This window comes from Leptodactylus fuscus, chromosome 5, assembly GCF_031893055.1.
Source record: "Leptodactylus fuscus isolate aLepFus1 chromosome 5, aLepFus1.hap2, whole genome shotgun sequence".
NCBI lineage: Eukaryota > Metazoa > Chordata > Amphibia > Anura > Leptodactylidae > Leptodactylus > Leptodactylus fuscus.
Genome location: NC_134269.1, coordinates 210,053,513 through 210,071,020, shown reverse-complemented (window position 1 = coordinate 210,071,020; position 17,508 = coordinate 210,053,513). Strand labels below are relative to the sequence as shown.

General features: G+C 49.7%; 1 protein-coding gene across 8 annotated transcripts in view; it reads left to right on the top strand.

The window, feature by feature from the left end:
* BICD1 (BICD cargo adaptor 1) overlaps positions 1–17,508 on the top strand; it is a 108,182-nt gene that overhangs the window by 32,344 nt on the left and 58,330 nt on the right. For all 8 annotated transcript variants that reach the window (XM_075275215.1, XM_075275213.1, XM_075275217.1 and 5 more), the window contains exon 2: positions 6,416–6,628. In XM_075275215.1, coding sequence (XP_075131316.1) covers positions 6,416–6,628 — 213 coding nt within the window. The remainder of the gene's footprint in view (positions 1–6,415; positions 6,629–17,508) is intronic.

Here is a 17,508-nt window from a genome sequence, read left to right as displayed (position 1 = left end):
ATAAAAAAACGATTCTTGGAAAACTATACACTATAACAAAAATTGGTACGGACTTTAAGGCCTGAGTAATGGCCGGGAGACAAAGCTTACACTCTGTCTTATGAAAGTTTTATCGTTAGACTCTCACAAGTCATTTGAGAAATAATGAAAAAAATTTTGGCAAAAATTTTGATGAACAAACACTTTTTGGAAGTATCAACTCCTGGCCTACCCTGGACCGACACGTGGCCATGTGAGCCTTAATCTCTTGGCTATCCTTAGATTAAACTTGTGTCTTGATTTTTCTCAGAAAGAGACAAGTATATATTTGTTAAGAAGGTTTGCGCAATTCTTTTGTTACTCTGTCAACTCCTACTGGCCGAGTTCCTGGAAATTCATGTTCTAAATAAAGAATGTGTGAGATTTAAAGGAAGTCTCCTACCACCCCGAGGCATATTCCGCTGTCACGTGTATGTTATAGAACGTGTTATACTGCTATACAAGATATCTTTGTTGTGTAGATTACTTTTCTAGATATGGAGAAAACCAAGTGTGAAGTCTTATGCAAAGGAGGCAGTTGGTGTGCTGGGGGCGGGCATAAAGAAGACCTTTCACCAGCTCCACAACCCAAATTCTGTGCATCCTTCCATAGGCACCACTCCACTGATTCTGCCACAGTTGGAATTTTTTCTCTAGCCCCTACCATTCTTGAGCAATCATGTCTGTTAGTTTCAGCACAATCATACTCTATACCGTCAGGTAGGCAGTCCCAGGCTGTCTGCTCTTGCCTAGGGACCGCCCACCTGACAGTAAAGCGTATGGTTGTGCTGAAACTAATAGACATGATTTCTCAGGAATGGTGGGGGCTAGAGAAAGAATTCCAACTGCTCCAGAATCAGTGGAGAGGAGGGTATCGAAGAAGCTTCTTATGCACCAAGTTCCAGAGCAGGAGGGAAAGGGGACTAAGACTTGACAATTTAGCATCAGGGATAGGTGAGTATGTCTTTTTTGGTAGAAGGCAAAAAAGACGCCTCAAAAAATGCTTTAAAAAACCCTCAAAAACTGTATTCAGTTTTTTAAAATTTCTTCAAAAAAAACCCAGCTACTAGTCCATCTAGGTTAATAATGTAAATTAGAGTCAGGGAGGAGGAGCGTTATGCAGCTGGAATTACTAACTGTATATGTTTCTGAGACTCATGCTATGAGAGGGGAGGGGGAGCAGCCATGGAGACATTACACCCTTAGATTTTTGCTGACTATTTTTCTGTCCCGTCTAACATTTCGATATTATGAAATCGTCCTTTAGTCGGACACTTCGGAAGGAACATTTAGCTCATTTTTTTCCCAAAAGTTAAAAGCAAATTGACAGATGGACGGACACACAAAAGGGGAGTAGAGAGCAAGAAAGGTTTGGAATAAATAGCCAGGAACAGACAGACTACAAAATAAGATAAGTGATAAGAAAAAAAAGCCATGGCGCTCCTGGAATGCCGACTAGTAACACTGTGTCCTGCAGACAAGGTCAGATAAGACACAATGTGCTTGTAGTCTCTGACAAATAACACAGCCAGGAACAGGTTTAAAGATAATGTCCAGTGGCAGGTTTATGACAGTAACTACACCACACACTGTCTATGACAGTGTCTATTGGCAGAAACACAAGCTGGAACTGTCTTTTCACCATGCTTTATACTGCAGCTCATTTTGTTCCTATTGGCTTTTGTTGATGGGAAAGAGTTTTAAATTGGAGATGTCTGACCCATAAGTAGTGGCATAAATTTCTAACCATTTGCATATGGTGAATGTCCATCAGGCCACGGTAGTGGGGACATCATCAGCGTGTCGCTATACAATGATCCCTCATTACCGCCGTATGTAATTACTGCTTACTTCCTGTGACATTTAATGGACTATTATCTCTGCATGATGCCAATTAAATGTTACCATGTAGATAGCCTACAGGGCGAATAATCCCAATATATTTTCTAGTTAATAATTGTACAAGGTCGGGGGTTGCGGTAGATGATGGGACTCGTATACTGATAACGTCTTCTGCTCCTTTTCACGTAATCTCAGTTAAAATTTCCTATCAAATTTATGTCTCCATGGTTACAGACTACGACAGAGTACGTGTAGTCAGATCCCTCAGTCATGTATTCCTTTACTGACTCTGTTTCTCCTCTTCCTATTAACTTTCAATCGAAAAGGGGGCAGATGGATAGAGAGACCCCCAGTAGCTTCCTAAGGATCTGGTATCCTCCAATTTTGGATATCAAATCAAATCAAACAAGCTTTATTGGCATGTCCGAATAGATATTTGGCATTGCCAAAGCTGGTAAAGTGTGTGTGTGGGGGAGTTGGAGTCGGGGGGGGAGAGTGGTGGGTATGGGGGGGTGGGGCAGGTGGTTTGGGGTATAACAGTCCGTGGAGTCTCATCTTCCTCTTAGTTGGTGGCCGCTATATGGGGGAGGGGGGTTGGGGTATAACAGTCCGTGGAGTCTCATCTTCCTCTTAGTTGGTGGCCGCTATATGGGGAGTTGGGGTGGGGTGGTTTGGGGTATAACAGTCCGTGGAGTCTTATCTTCCTCTTAGTTGGTGGCCGCTATATGGGGAGGTGGGGTGGGGTGGGTGGTTTGGGGTATAACAGTCCATGGAGTCTTATCTTCCTCTTAGTTGGTGGCCGCTATATGGGGGGGGGGGTTTGGGGTATAACAGTCCGTGGAGTCTCATCTTCCTCTTAGTTGGTGGCCGCTATATGGGGGAGGGGGGTTGGGGTATAACAGTCCGTGGAGTCTCATCTTCCTCTTAGTTGGTGGCCGCTATATGGGGAGTTGGGGTGGGGTGGGTGGTTTGGGGTATAACAGTCCGTGGAGTCTCATCTTCCTCTTAGTTGGTGGCCGCTATATGGGGGGGGGGGGTTGGGGTATAACAGTCCGTGGAGTCTCATCTTCCTCTTAGAAGGTGACCGCTATATGGGGAGATGGGGTGGGTGGTTTGGGGTATAACAGTCCGTGGAGTCTCATCTTCCTCTTAGTTGGTGGCCGCTATATGGGGAGATGGGGTGGGGTGGGTGGTTTGGGGTATAACAGTCCGTGGAGTCTCATCTTCCTCTTAGAAGGTGACCGCTATATGGGGAGATGGGGTGGGTGGTTTGGGGTATAACAGTCCGTGGAGTCTCATCTTCCTCTTAGTTGGTGGCCGCTATATGGGGAGGTGGGGTGGGGTGGGTGGTTTGGGGTATAACAGTCCGTGGAGTCTCATCTTCCTCTTAGAAGGTGACCGCTATATGGGGAGATGGGGTGGGTGGTTTGGGGTATAACAGTCCGTGGAGTCTCATCTTCCTCTTAGTTGGTGGCCGCTATATGGGGAGGTGGGGTGGGGTGGGTGGTTTGGGGTATAACAGTCCGTGGAGTCTCATCTTCCTCTGGTTTGGTGACAGCTGGACACGTATTGGGCAGCGATCTCCACAGTGGTCTCCTCTTCTGCCAGTAGGATGTAGAGTTTCCTCTTCTCATCTGCAGATATGAAGTCTGGGATGTGGGCAGAGAGTCTTTGGAAGTAGACGGCCCTCACAGCTGAGTATTTGGTGCAGTGTAGCAGGAAGCGGGTCTCGTCTTCTAGGGCCCCTTGGTCACAGTGCTGGCCCAGTCTGTGCGTACACCTCCCCCATGAGACACCAGGGCCTGGGTGTAACTGCTAAATCTTCATCCCCTATAGCTAATACGGTATGGGAAGGTTAATCTGGGTATAGAATTTCTTGCCTGGTATGACTATCCGTGCATTGAGCCTGTCAGTGGGCGGCGTGCGTCATGCGACTGGACCGATCCACTCTGTAATTAATTCTACCCAGATAATTGGAGCTGGAGCAGATGGTAAAATCCCCGTTTCGTGCCATCCATGGGCACACCTTTTCTTTTCATTGATTTGATGATCTTTCTGATCAGATTTCAAGGCTTCTTTAACCGTCTGCGGTTATGTGATACGGTTTCTCATATCAAACTGAGACAGGACAGATGGCGGCCCGCCCAGGTGTGATGGGGTTAAATACCAAGAAAATCCTCGGCCGCCTTTGGTGTGATGAGGCAGAAATAAGATAGATTAGACCGGAGAATAAAATTTATTGGGACTATTATGGTTGGTCGTCCTACCGGAATTTCTGGATTATCGGAAACCTTCCACAGCGGTGTTACTACCGTGGAGACATTAATAGGTTTTTTTTATCAGATTTATTTTTTGATGGTGTGATTCTATATATTGTATAGTGACCGAACTCTACAGAACTGCAGTAACGCTTCATGGCCACTAGTCAGTGTATGGAGCCATCAGAACTGGCTCAGTACACTGAACAGTTCAGCAGTTCCGAACGGCCACGCCAAAACCTAAAGCTGATTTTTTTTTGCCTTTATTCGGTTTTATGCAATAAGATGATACTAAAAATGTATCTGACTTGCGCCTGATGGCCCTCGCTATCCAAAAAATACAGGGTGGACGACCCCTTGAAATTGGAGTGCCTTATAGGATATGTATAGCTTATGTCTGACCTTGAAGGATGTCTCGTCTTAAAGGGTCATAGCTGACTGGTGAGGAAAGTACGAGCTATATATATAGACGTATGGTTTCTATATATGTCTCCTATACCACAAGGCCTGCCCAGGCAACCATATTTAGTCACTGACTAATTTCTATGCATTATGTTCTTATAATGTTACTATTACTATTCTGATCCAAAGCAGACTGTGTAGGAGCGCCCCCATATGACCTGACCTGTGCCCTTTATCTGGTTTGGCCAGGGCACAGGTGCACAGTACTCCTTCAGTATAGATAAGACATATACACGGTATCATACTATACATGCCCGGCTGATAACAGCTGCGCCCGCTCGCTCACTGACACACACATCCTGCTCTTCCTCCGTTCCGCTGTCTGAGACGTTCACATTTCCCCTGTTCCTTATCTTAGATCCTTTGTAACCGTTATTTTTGCTTAAATAAATTCCATTCCTTTTTTTTTTAATTTAAAGTGAACGTCGCCCTTAGAAAACGAATCCAGTGTTTATGTTAAACTTTTTTTTTTCCAAATAATTTTTTGTTATTTTTAATTATTTTTCCAAATTTCAATTAATATTTTTTTTAAAATCCTGAAATCCCACAGTTTTCATTCTGGCCACTAAGCCTAGTAATAATTTGGCACTTCCTGTTCTGTGGAGATCACTTCTCAGCACGGGCAGGATTACAATGACAGGAAATGCCTATGTATAGATAGCACAGGATCCACCATTTACAATAGGTGATGGTCATAACTGACTTCCTTCTGACCTCTGCACAGGTCACCAAGCATGGTTACAACACTCTTCCGTAGTCGGCAGTGATCTCTTCTGGCCTAAGTTCATCTCGGCGAACCTATGGCACGGATGCCAGAGGCGGCACTCAGAGCCCTATCTTTGGGCACCCATCTGTGGAACTGTGTGTGGGTCACTGTGGAGCAAAGTGTACTGTGTGGGGACCACTGTGGAGCTGATTGCACTGTGTGGGGTCACTGTCCAGCAAATTATACTGTGTGGAGGTCACTGTGGAGCTGACTGTACTGTGTGGAGGCCACTGTCCAGCAGATTATACTGCGTGGGGGCCACTGTGGAGCTGACTGTACTGTGTGGAGTCCACTGTCCAGCAGATTATACTGCGTGGGGGCCACTGTGGAGCTGATTGTACTGTGTGGGGTCACTGTCCAGCAGATTATACTGTGTGAAGGTCACTGTGGAGCTGATTGTACTGTGTGGAGGCCACTGTGCAGCAGATTATACTGCGTGGGAGTCACTGTGGAGCTGACTGTACTGTGTGGAGGCCACTGTGGAGCTGATTGTACTGTGTGGAGGCCACTGTCCAGCAGATTATACTGTGTGGAGGTCACTGTGGAGCTGACTCTACTGTGTGGAGGCCACTGTGGAGCTGACTGTACTGTGTGGGGACCACTGTGCAGCAGATTATACTGTGTGGGGCCCACTGTGGAGCTGACTGTACTGTGTGGAGACCACTGTGGAGCTGATAGTACTGTGTGGGGTCACTGTGGAGCTGACTGTACTGTGTGGGGTCACTGTGAAGCAGTCTAGACTGTGTGGGGGCCACTGTGCAGCAGGTCTGTAAATGTCTGCAATTGTGGATCCGCACATTATTAAGGTTAAATTCCCGTGTTGGCACTTTGTGGCTTATTTTTTTATATTATACAATAATTGGTGTTGTAGAATTAGATTAATAACTTTTCGAATATTTAGTATCATATGAATTCAGTCACAGGGGTTCCAGCGACCAGCGTCCACAGGATAGGCAATACATTGTTACGGTGGTATAACCCCTTTAAGTGTCACTTTAAGAGCAGGTCATAGGAGCCATGGGTTATAAGAAGGTGATTTCAATAACATTTTTCATGGTTCTTTTCTTAGGCCTTTGGACAGTCCTTCACCGTCCACCGCAAAGTTGCCGAAGATGGCGAGACTCGGGAGGAGACTTTACTGCAGGAGTCCGCGACCAAGGAGGAGTATTATCTGGGTCGAATACTGGAAATGCAGAACGACCTGAGGCAGAGCAAGGCGGTGATCACCAATGTCCAAGGAGAGAATGAGAGGCTCAACGTCGTCGTCCAGGACTTAAAGGAGGTAGGTTACCATTCCGAACCACTATTTAAAGGGGTTGTCTTTTAAAGACAGTCCATGTCTGTATGCCTTATTAAGCCAACTCACAGAACATTGAACCACTAAGTAAGAAATTAGTAAAACATGGCCACTTTCTTTAAGAAATTGCGTCACCCGTGGGCTGTGTTTGGTATTGCAATGTTCAATTTCGTAAGGTTGAACTACGGTTCCAAAAATAGCCACGTCATAGATAGCACTGGAAGTGCCAATAACAGTGAGATTATATATTAACCGAGCACAAACAAGTCAAAATCTGATAAATAATAAACTGTCCTGAAGTGGAGACAGTGAAAAGATAAGGAATGATAGCGTGATATATAGCGCGGTTGATCAGGGCGGTCAGGCGAGGTCATGGCCGCTTATTATTGGTTAATTATTATGTCCAACTATCTACTGGATCTGCCCTATTGGATGGTTGTTGCCTCCGCCTTTCATCATTTCTGCTATAAATACTACCGTACTTGTAACAACTGTCTGACATTGTACAGTCTTGAGTTACGTGTCCTTAAAGGGACTTTGAACCCGAACTCAACACATCAACTGAACGCGCAGATAGATAGGTTAGGGTCACCTGAATCAAACAGTGTTTTTCCCTTGTAATTCGCTGCTTCTGTTGCTGAGTAGAGATGAGCGAACACTAAAATGTTCGAGGTTCGAAATTCGATTCGAACAGCCGCTCAATGTTTGTGTGTTCGAACGGGTTTCGAACCCCATTATAGTCTATGGGGAACAGATACTCGTTAAGGGGGAAACCCAAATCCGTGTCTGGAGGGTCACCAAGTCCACTATGACACCCCAGGAAATGATGCCAACACCTCTGGAATGACACTGGGACAGCAGGGGAAGCATGTCTGGGGGCATCTAACACACCAAAGACCCTCTATTACCCCAACATCACAGCCTAACAACTACACACTTTACACACTCAATACCACCTCTCTGACAGTAGGAAAACACCTTGAAACATGTGTATTTGGCACTTGCAGTGAGGAGAGCTTGTCACCAGCAGTGAATTTGGCCCTTGTAGTAAGTTGAGGTTGGCACCAACATTTGTTTTGAAAATCAGGGTGGATTGAGCCTCTAACCAGCAGAGTTTGGGCAAATTCATGGTGGAGGGAGCCTCTAAACACCCCAGTTTGGGCAAATTCATGGTGGAGGGAGCCTCTAAAAACCCCAGTTTGGACCAATTCATGGTGGAGGGAGCCTCTAACCAGCCCAGTTTGGACCAATTCATGGTGGAGGGAGCCTCTAACCAGCCCAGTGTGGGCAAATTCATGGTGGAGGGAGCCTCTAAAAAACCCAGTTTGGACCAATTCATGGTGGAGGGAGCCTCTAACCAGCCCAGTTTGGGCAAATTCATGGTGGAGGGAGCCTCTAAAAAACCCAGTTTGGACCAATTCATGGTGGAGAGAGCCTCTAACCAGCCCAGTTTGGGCAAATTCATGGTGGAGGGAGCCTCTAAACAGCCCAGTTTGGGCAAATTCATGGTGGAGGGAGCCTCTAAACAGCCCAGTTTGGGCAAATTCATGGTGGAGGGAGCCTCTAACCAGCCCAGTTTGGACCAATTAATGGTGGAGGGAGCCTCTAACCAGCCCAGTTTGAGCAAATTCATGGTGGAGGGAGCCTCTAAACAGCCCAGTTTGGACCAATTCATGGTGGAGGGAGCCTCTAAAAAACCCAGTTTGGACCAATTCATGGTGGAGGGAGCCTCTAAACAGCCCAGTTTGGGCAAATTCATGGTGGAGGGAGCCTCTAACCAGCCCAGTTTGGACCAATTCATGGTGGAGGGAGCCTCTAACCAGCCCAGTTTGGGCAAATTCATGGTGGAGGGAGCCTCTAAACAGCCCAGTTTGGACCAATTCATGGTGGAGGGAGCCTCTAAAAAACCCAGTTTGGACCAATTCATGGTGGAGGGAGCCTCTAAACAGCCCAGTTTGGGCAAATTCATGGTGGAGGGAGCCTCTAACCAGCCCAGTTTGGACCAATTCATGGTGGAGGGAGCCTCTAAACAGCCAAGTTTTGGGAAATTCATGGTGGAGGGAGCCTCTAACCAGCCCAGTTTGGACCAATTCATGGTGGAGGGAGCCTCTAAACAGCCCAGTTTGGGCAAATTCATGGTGGAGGGAGCCTCTAAAAAACCCAGTTTGGACCAATTCATGGTGGAGGGAGCCTCTAACCAGCCCAGTTTGGACCAATTAATGGTGGAGGGAGCCTCTAAACAGCCCAGTTTGGACCAATTCATGGTGGAGGGAGCCTCTAAAAACCCCAGTTTGGACCAATTCATGGTGGAGGGAGCCTCTAAAAAACCCAGTTTGGACCGATTCATGGTGGAGGGAGCCTCTAACCAGCCCAGTTTGGACCAATTAATGGTGGAGGGAGCCTCTAAACAGCCAAGTTTGGACCAATTCATGGTGGAGGGAGCCTCTAAAAACCCCTGTTTGGACCAATTCATGGTGGAGGGAGCCTCTAACCAGCCCAGTTTGGGCAAATTCATGGTGGAGGGAGCCTCTAAACAGCCCAGTTTGGACCAATTCATGGTGGAGGGAGCCTCTAAAAAACCCAGTTTGGACCAATTCATGGTGGAGGGAGCCTCTAAACAGCCCAGTTTGGGCAAATTCATGGTGGAGGGAGCCTCTAACCAGCCCAGTTTGGACCAATTCATGGTGGAGGGAGCCTCTAAACAGCCAAGTTTTGGGAAATTCATGGTGGAGGGAGCCTCTAACCAGCCCAGTTTGGACCAATTCATGGTGGAGGGAGCCTCTAAACAGCCCAGTTTGGGCAAATTCATGGTGGAGGGAGCCTCTAAAAAACCCAGTTTGGACCAATTCATGGTGGAGGGAGCCTCTAACCAGCCCAGTTTGGACCAATTAATGGTGGAGGGAGCCTCTAAACAGCCCAGTTTGGACCAATTCATGGTGGAGGGAGCCTCTAAAAACCCCAGTTTGGACCAATTCATGGTGGAGGGAGCCTCTAAAAAACCCAGTTTGGACCGATTCATGGTGGAGGGAGCCTCTAACCAGCCCAGTTTGGACCAATTAATGGTGGAGGGAGCCTCTAAACAGCCAAGTTTGGACCAATTCATGGTGGAGGGAGCCTCTAAAAACCCCTGTTTGGACCAATTCATGGTGGAGGGAGCCTCTAACCAGCCCAGTTTGGGCAAATTCATGGTGGAGGGAGCCTCTAAACAGCCCAGTTTGGACCAATTCATGGTGGAGGGAGCCTCTAACCAGCCCAGTTTGGGCAAATTCATGGTGGAGGGAGCCTCTAAAAAACCCAGTTTGGACCAATTCATGGTGGAGGGAGCCTCTAACCAGCCCAGTTTGGGCAAATTCATGGTGGAGGGAGCCTCTAAACAGCCCAGTTTGGGCAAATTCATGGTGGAGGGAGCCTCTAAACAGCCCAGTTTGGGCAAATTCATGGTGGAGGGAGCCTCTAACCAGCCCAGTTTGGACCAATTAATGGTGGAGGGAGCCTCTAACCAGCCCAGTTTGGGCAAATTCATGGTGGAGGGAGCCTCTAAACAGCCCAGTTTGGACCAATTCATGGTGGAGGGAGCCTCTAAAAACCCCAGTTTGGACCAATTCATGGTGGAGGGAGCCTCTAACCAGCCCAGTTTGGACCAATTAATGGTGGAGGGAGCCTCTAAACAGCCAAGTTTGGACCAATTCATGGTGGAGGGAGCCTCTAAAAACCCCAGTTTGGACCAATTCATGGTGGAGGGAGCCTCTAACCAGCCCAGTTTGGGCAAATTCATGGTGGAGGGAGCCTCTAAACAGCCCAGTTTGGGCAAATTCATGGTGGAGGGAGCCTCTAACCAGCCCAGTTTGGACCAATTAATGGTGGAGGGAGCCGCTAACCAGCCCAGTTTGGACCAATTAATGGTGGAGGGAGCCTCTAAACAGCCAAGTTTGGACCAATTCATGGTGGAGGGAGCCTCTAAAAACCCCAGTTTGGACCAATTCATGGTGGAGGGAGCCTCTAACCAGCCCAGTTTGGGCAAATTCATGGTGGAGGGAGCCTCTAAACAGCCCAGTTTGGGCACATTCATGGTGGAGGGAGCCTCTAACCAGCCCAGTTTGGACCAATTAATGGTGGAGGGAGCCGCTAAACAGCCCAGTTTGGACCAATTCATGGTGGAGGGAGCCTCTATAAACCCCAGTTTGGACCAATTCATGGTGGAGGGAGCCTCTAAAAAACCCAGTTTGGACCGATTCATGGTGGAGGGAGCCTCTAAAAAACCCAGTTTGGACCGATTCATGGTGGAGGGAGCCTCTAACCAGCCCAGTTTGGACCAATTAATGGTGGAGGGAGCCTCTAAACAGCCAAGTTTGGACCAATTCATGGTGGAGGGAGCCTCTAAAAACCCCAGTTTGGACCAATTCATGGTGGAGGGAGCCTCTAACCAGCCCAGTTTGGGCAAATTCATGGTGGAGGGAGCCTCTAAACAGCCCAGTTTGGGCACATTCATGGTGGAGGGAGCCTCTAACCAGCCCAGTTTGGACCAATTAATGGTGGAGGGAGCCGCTAAACAGCCCAGTTTGGACCAATTCATGGTGGAGGGAGCCTCTAAAAACCCCAGTTTGGACCAATTCATGGTGGAGGGAGCCTCTAAAAACCCCAGTTTGGACCAATTCATGGTGGAGGGAGCCTCTAAAAAACCCAGTTTGGACCAATTCATGGTGGAGGGAGCCTCTAACCAGCCCAGTTTGGACCAATTCATGGTGGAGGGAGCCTCTAAACAGCCAAGTTTGGACCAATTCATGGTGGAGGGAGCCTCTAAAAACCCCAGTTTGGACCAATTCATGGTGGAGGGAGCCTCTAACCAGCCCAGTTTGGGCAAATTCATGGTGGAGGGAGCCTCTAAACAGCCCAGTTTGGGCAAATTCATGGTGGAGGGAGCCTCTAACCAGCCCAGTTTGGACCAATTAATGGTGGAGGGAGCCGCTAACCAGCCCAGTTTGGACCAATTAATGGTGGAGGGAGCCTCTAAACAGCCAAGTTTGGACCAATTCATGGTGGAGGGAGCCTCTAAAAACCCCAGTTTGGACCAATTCATGGTGGAGGGAGCCTCTAACCAGCCCAGTTTGGGCAAATTCATGGTGGAGGGAGCCTCTAAACAGCCCAGTTTGGGCACATTCATGGTGGAGGGAGCCTCTAACCAGCCCAGTTTGGACCAATTAATGGTGGAGGGAGCCGCTAAACAGCCCAGTTTGGACCAATTCATGGTGGAGGGAGCCTCTAAAAACCCCAGTTTGGACCAATTCATGGTGGAGGGAGCCTCTAAAAAACCCAGTTTGGACCAATTCATGGTGGAGGGAGCCTCTAACCAGCCCAGTTTGGACCAATTAATGGTGGAGGGAGCCTCTAAACAGCCAAGTTTGGACCAATTCATGGTGGAGGGAGCCTCTAAAACCCCCAGTTTGGACCAATTCATGGTGGAGGGAGCCTCTAACCAGCCCAGTTTGGGCAAATTCATGGTGGAGGGAGCCTCTAAACAGCCCAGTTTGGGCACATTCATGGTGGAGGGAGCCTCTAACCAGCCCAGTTTGGACCAATTAATGGTGGAGGGAGCCGCTAAACAGCCCAGTTTGGACCAATTCATGGTGGAGGGAGCCTCTAAAAACCCCAGTTTGGACCAATTCATGGTGGAGGGAGCCTCTAAAAAACCCAGTTTGGACCAATTCATGGTGGAGGGAGCCTCTAACCAGCCCAGTTTGGACCAATTAATGGTGGAGGGAGCCTCTAAACAGCCAAGTTTGGACCAATTAATGGTGGAGGGAGCCGCTAAACAGCCCAGTTTGGACCAATTCATGGTGGAGGGAGCCTCTAACCAGCCCAGTTTGGACCAATTAATGGTGGAGGGAGCCTCTAAACAGCCAAGTTTGGACCAATTAATGGTGGAGGGAGCCGCTAAACAGCCCAGTTTGGACCAATTCATGGTGGAGGGAGCCTCTAAAAACCCCAGTTTGGACCAATTCATGGTGGAGGGAGCCTCTAAAAAACCCAGTTTGGACCAATTCATGGTGGAGGGAGCCTCTAACCAGCCCAGTTTGGACCAATTCATGGTGGAGGGAGCCTCTAAACAGCCAAGTTTGGACCAATTCATGGTGGAGGGAGCCTCTAAAAACCCCAGTTTGGACCAATTCATGGTGGAGGGAGCCTCTAACCAGCCCAGTTTGGGCAAATTCATGGTGGAGGGAGCCTCTAAACAGCCCAGTTTGGGCACATTCATGGTGGAGGGAGCCTCTAACCAGCCCAGTTTGGACCAATTAATGGTGGAGGGAGCCGCTAAACAGCCCAGTTTGGACCAATTCATGGTGGAGGGAGCCTCTAAAAACCCCAGTTTGGACCAATTCATGGTGGAGGGAGCCTCTAAAAAACCCAGTTTGGACCGATTCATGGTGGAGGGAGCCTCTAACCAGCCCAGTTTGGACCAATTAATGGTGGAGGGAGCCTCTAAACAGCCAAGTTTGGACCAATTCATGGTGGAGGGAGCCTCTAAAAACCCCAGTTTGGACCAATTCATGGTGGAGGGAGCCTCTAACCAGCCCAGTTTGGGCAAATTCATGGTGGAGGGAGCCTCTAAACAGCCCAGTTTGGGCACATTCATGGTGGAGGGAGCCTCTAACCAGCCCAGTTTGGACCAATTAATGGTGGAGGGAGCCGCTAAACAGCCCAGTTTGGACCAATTCATGGTGGAGGGAGCCTCTAAAAACCCCAGTTTGGACCAATTCATGGTGGAGGGAGCCTCTAAAAAACCCAGTTTGGACCAATTCATGGTGGAGGGAGCCTCTAACCAGCCCAGTTTGGACCAATTAATGGTGGAGGGAGCCTCGAAACAGCCAAGTTTGGACCAATTAATGGTGGAGGGAGCCGCTAAACAGCCCAGTTTGGACCAATTCATGGTGGAGGGAGCCTCTAACCAGCCCAGTTTGGACCAATTAATGGTGGAGGGAGCCTCTAAACAGCCAAGTTTGGACCAATTAATGGTGGAGGGAGCCGCTAAACAGCCCAGTTTGGACCAATTCATGGTGGAGGGAGCCTCTAAAAACCCCAGTTTGGACCAATTCATGGTGGAGGGAGCCTCTAAACAGCCCAGTTTGGGCAAATTCATGGTGGAGGGAGCCTCTAACCAGCAGAGTTGGTGGAAATCAGGGTGGAGGGAGCCTCTAACCAGCAGAGTTGGGGGAAATCATGGTGGAGGGTGCCTAGTATTAGCAGAATTGTGCAACGCTTATGGTGGATGAGTATGAGGATGCGGAGGAATTGGAGAGGTTGAGTACAGACATGGAGTTTCATGTTGGGGTGCTTTACACAGGTGGGCACAAAAATGACGGCTCTACCCAGTGGTGGTTCATTTTTATCAAAGTGAGCCGGTCGGCACTCTCAGCTGACAGACGGGTGCGCTTGTCAGTGATGATGCCACCGGCTGCACTGAACACCCTCTCAGATAGGACGCTGGCGGCAGGACAGGACAGCACCTCCAAGGCATATAGGGCAAGTTCAAGCCACAGGTCCAACTTCGACACCCAATACGTGTAGGGCGCAGAGGGGTCGGAGAGGACAGGGCTGTGGTCGGAAAGGTATTCCCGCAACATGCGCCTATACTTCTCACGCCTGGTGACACTAGGACCCTCCGTGGCGGCACTTTGGCGAGGGGGTGCCATCAAGGTGTCCCAGACCTTAGACAGTGTGCCCCTCGTTTGTGTGGACCGGTGAGAACTTGGTTGCCTACTGGAGGAACTGCCCTCCCTGCCGCCAACGTCACATGCTGGAAACATCTCCATCATATTCTGCACCAATTGCCTGTGGCAAGCATTGATGCGATTGGCCCTCCCCTCTACCGGAATAAAAGACGAGATGTTGTTTTTATACCGGGGGTCAAGGATAGCAAAGATCCAGTACTGGTTGTCCTCCATGATTTTGACAATACGCTTGTCGGTTGTAAAGCACCCCAACATGAACTCAGCCATGTCTGCCACAGTGTTAGTTGGCATGACTCCTCTGGCCCCACCGGAAAGTTCAATCTCCATTTCCTCCTCATCCTCCATGTCTACCCATCCGCGCTGCAACAATGGGACGATTCGAAGTTGCCCGGAAGCCTCCTGTATCACCATCACATCATCGGACAACTCTTCTTCCTCCTCCTCCTCCTCCTCCTCCTCCATTAAACGCAGTGAAGCGGACAGATGTGTGGACCTACTCTCCAGCTGTGACGGATCGGATGCTATCCCTAACTCCTCTGTGTGATCTGAGTTATCCCTGATGTCAATCAGGGATTCTCTCAGAACACACAAGAGCGGGATTGTAAGGCTCACCATCGCATCCTCAGAGCTCACCCTCCTTGTGGACTCCTCAAAGACCCGTAGGATGTCACAAAGGTCTCTCATCCATGGCCACTCATGGATGTGAAACTGAGGCAGCTGACTTTGTGGCACCCTAGGGTTTTGTAGCTGGTATTCCATCAAAGGTCTCTGCTGCTCAACCACTCTATTCAACATCTGAAACGTTGAGTTCCAGCGTGTGGGGACGTCGCACAAAAGCCGGTGTTGTGGCACATGCAGGCGTTGCTGGAGAGATTTTAAGCTAGCAGCGGCTACTGTCGACTTGCGAAAGTGGGCGCACATGCGCCGCACTTTCACCAGTAGCTCTGGAACATTGGGGTAGCTCTTTAGGAAACGTTGCACCACTAGGTTGAAGACGTGGGCCAGGCGTGGAACATGTTGGAGTCCGGCAAGCTCCAGAGCTGCTACCAGGTTCCGGCCGTTATCACAAACGACCATGCCTGGGCCCAGGTGCAGCGGCTCAAACCATATTGCCGTCTCATCGAGGAGGGCATCCCTCACCTCGGAGGCAGTGTGCTGTCTGTCCCCCAAGCTGATCAGCTTCAGCACAGCCTGCTGACGTCTACCAACGCCAGTGCTGCAACGTTTCCAACTCGTAGCTGGGGTCAATCTAACAGCGGAGGAGGAGGCGGTGGCGGAGGAGGAGGCGGTAGAGGAGGAGGAGGAGGGGGGTGTTCTTCTCGTGTCCCTGCCAGGAATGTTAGGCGGGGAGACGAGGTACACCGGGCCAGTTTGGGAAGCAGTCCCAGCCTCAACTACATTCACCCAGTGTGCCGTCAGTGAAATGTAGCGTCCCTGTCCGCATGCACTTGTCCACGCGTCGGTGGTCAAGTGGACCTTTGTGCAAAGCGCGGAACTAAGGGCCCGCCTGATGTTGAGTGACACGTGCTGGTGCAAGGCGGGGACGGCACACCGGGAGAAGTAGTGACGGCTAGGGACGGCATAGCGAGGTGCTGCAGTTGCCATCAGGTCCAGGAAGGCGGGAGTTTCAACAAGCCGGAACGCCAACATCTCCTGGGCCAGCAGTTTAGCGATGTTGGCGTTCAAGGCTTGCGCGTGTGGGTGGTTAGCAGTGTATTTCTGCCGCCGCTCCAATGTCTGAGAGATGGTGGGTTGTTGTAAAGAAACGCCTGATGGTGCCTTTGATGGTGCAGGAGAAGGAGATAAGACAGGACCAGGGGAGGATGAGGTAGAAGTCAACAAAGTGGCGGAGGCAGATGAAGTGGTGTCCTGGCTCGTCCTCTGGAGTGCATCGCCAGCACAGTCAGCAGTGGCAGTGGCAGAGGCAGAGGCAGTGGCAGAGGCAGTGGCAGTGGCGTGAACGGCAGGCGGCCTTTGTCCTGCCGTTGCTGCCTGCCACTGATTCCAGTGCTTGGATTCCAAATGACGGCGCATTGAAGTGGTGGACAGGTTGCTCTTCTCAGAGCCCCTAATCAATTTCGAGAGGCAAATTGTGCAGACAACACTATATCTGTCCTCGGCGCATTCCTTGAAAAAACTCCACACCTTCGAGAAACGTGCCCTCGAGGTGGGAGTTTTTCGGGGCTGGGTACGAACTGGAACATCTTGGGAGATTCCGGGTGTGGCCTGGCTTCGCCTAAGCTGCTGACCTCTGCCTCTGCCTCTAGCTACCCTTTTTGGTGCTGCACCTGCCTCAACATCCACACTACTTTCCCCGCTTGACATCCCCCCTGTCCAGGTCGGGTCAGTGTCCTCATCATCCACCACTTCCTCTTCCAACTCCTGTCTCATCTCCTCCTCCCGCACAATGCGCCGGTCAACTGGATGCCCTGACGGCAACTGCGTCACATCATCGTCGATGAGGGTGGGTTGCTGGTCATCCACCACCAAATCGAACGGAGATGGAGGAGACTCTAGTGTTTGAGCATCTGGACACAGATGCTCCTCTGTTAGGTTCGTGGAATCGTGACGTGGAGAGGCAGGTTGAGGGACAATGAAAGGAGCGGAGAACAGCTCTGGGGAGCAGGGACAGTTTGGGTTATTGTTCTGTAAAGCTTCGGAATTTTGGGAGGAAGGAAGACAAGACTGTTGGGTAATAGGAGGAGAGGAGGCAGAGTCTGACTGGCTGCTGGACAATGTGCTGTAAGCGTTCTCTGACAGCCATTGCAAGACCTGTTCCTGGTTCTCGGGCCTACTAAGGTTTGTACCCTGCAGTTTAGTTAATGTGGCAAGCAACCCTGGCACTGTGGAGTGGCGCAATGCTTGCTGCCCCACAGGAGTAGGCACGGAACGCCCTGTGGCTTCACTGCTACCTTGCTCCCCAGAACCATTCCCCCGACCTCGCCCACGGCCTCGTCCACGTCCCTTTCCGGGAGCCTTGCGCATTTTGAATTCCTAGTTAGAAATTGGCACTGTATACCAGTAGTAAAAATTGTGGGTGCACGTAACCCCAATATATTCTTTGAATTACCAGTCAGAAACTGGCACTATATGGCAGTAGCAAGAAATGAGGGTATTTGTATTCCCAATATATTCTTT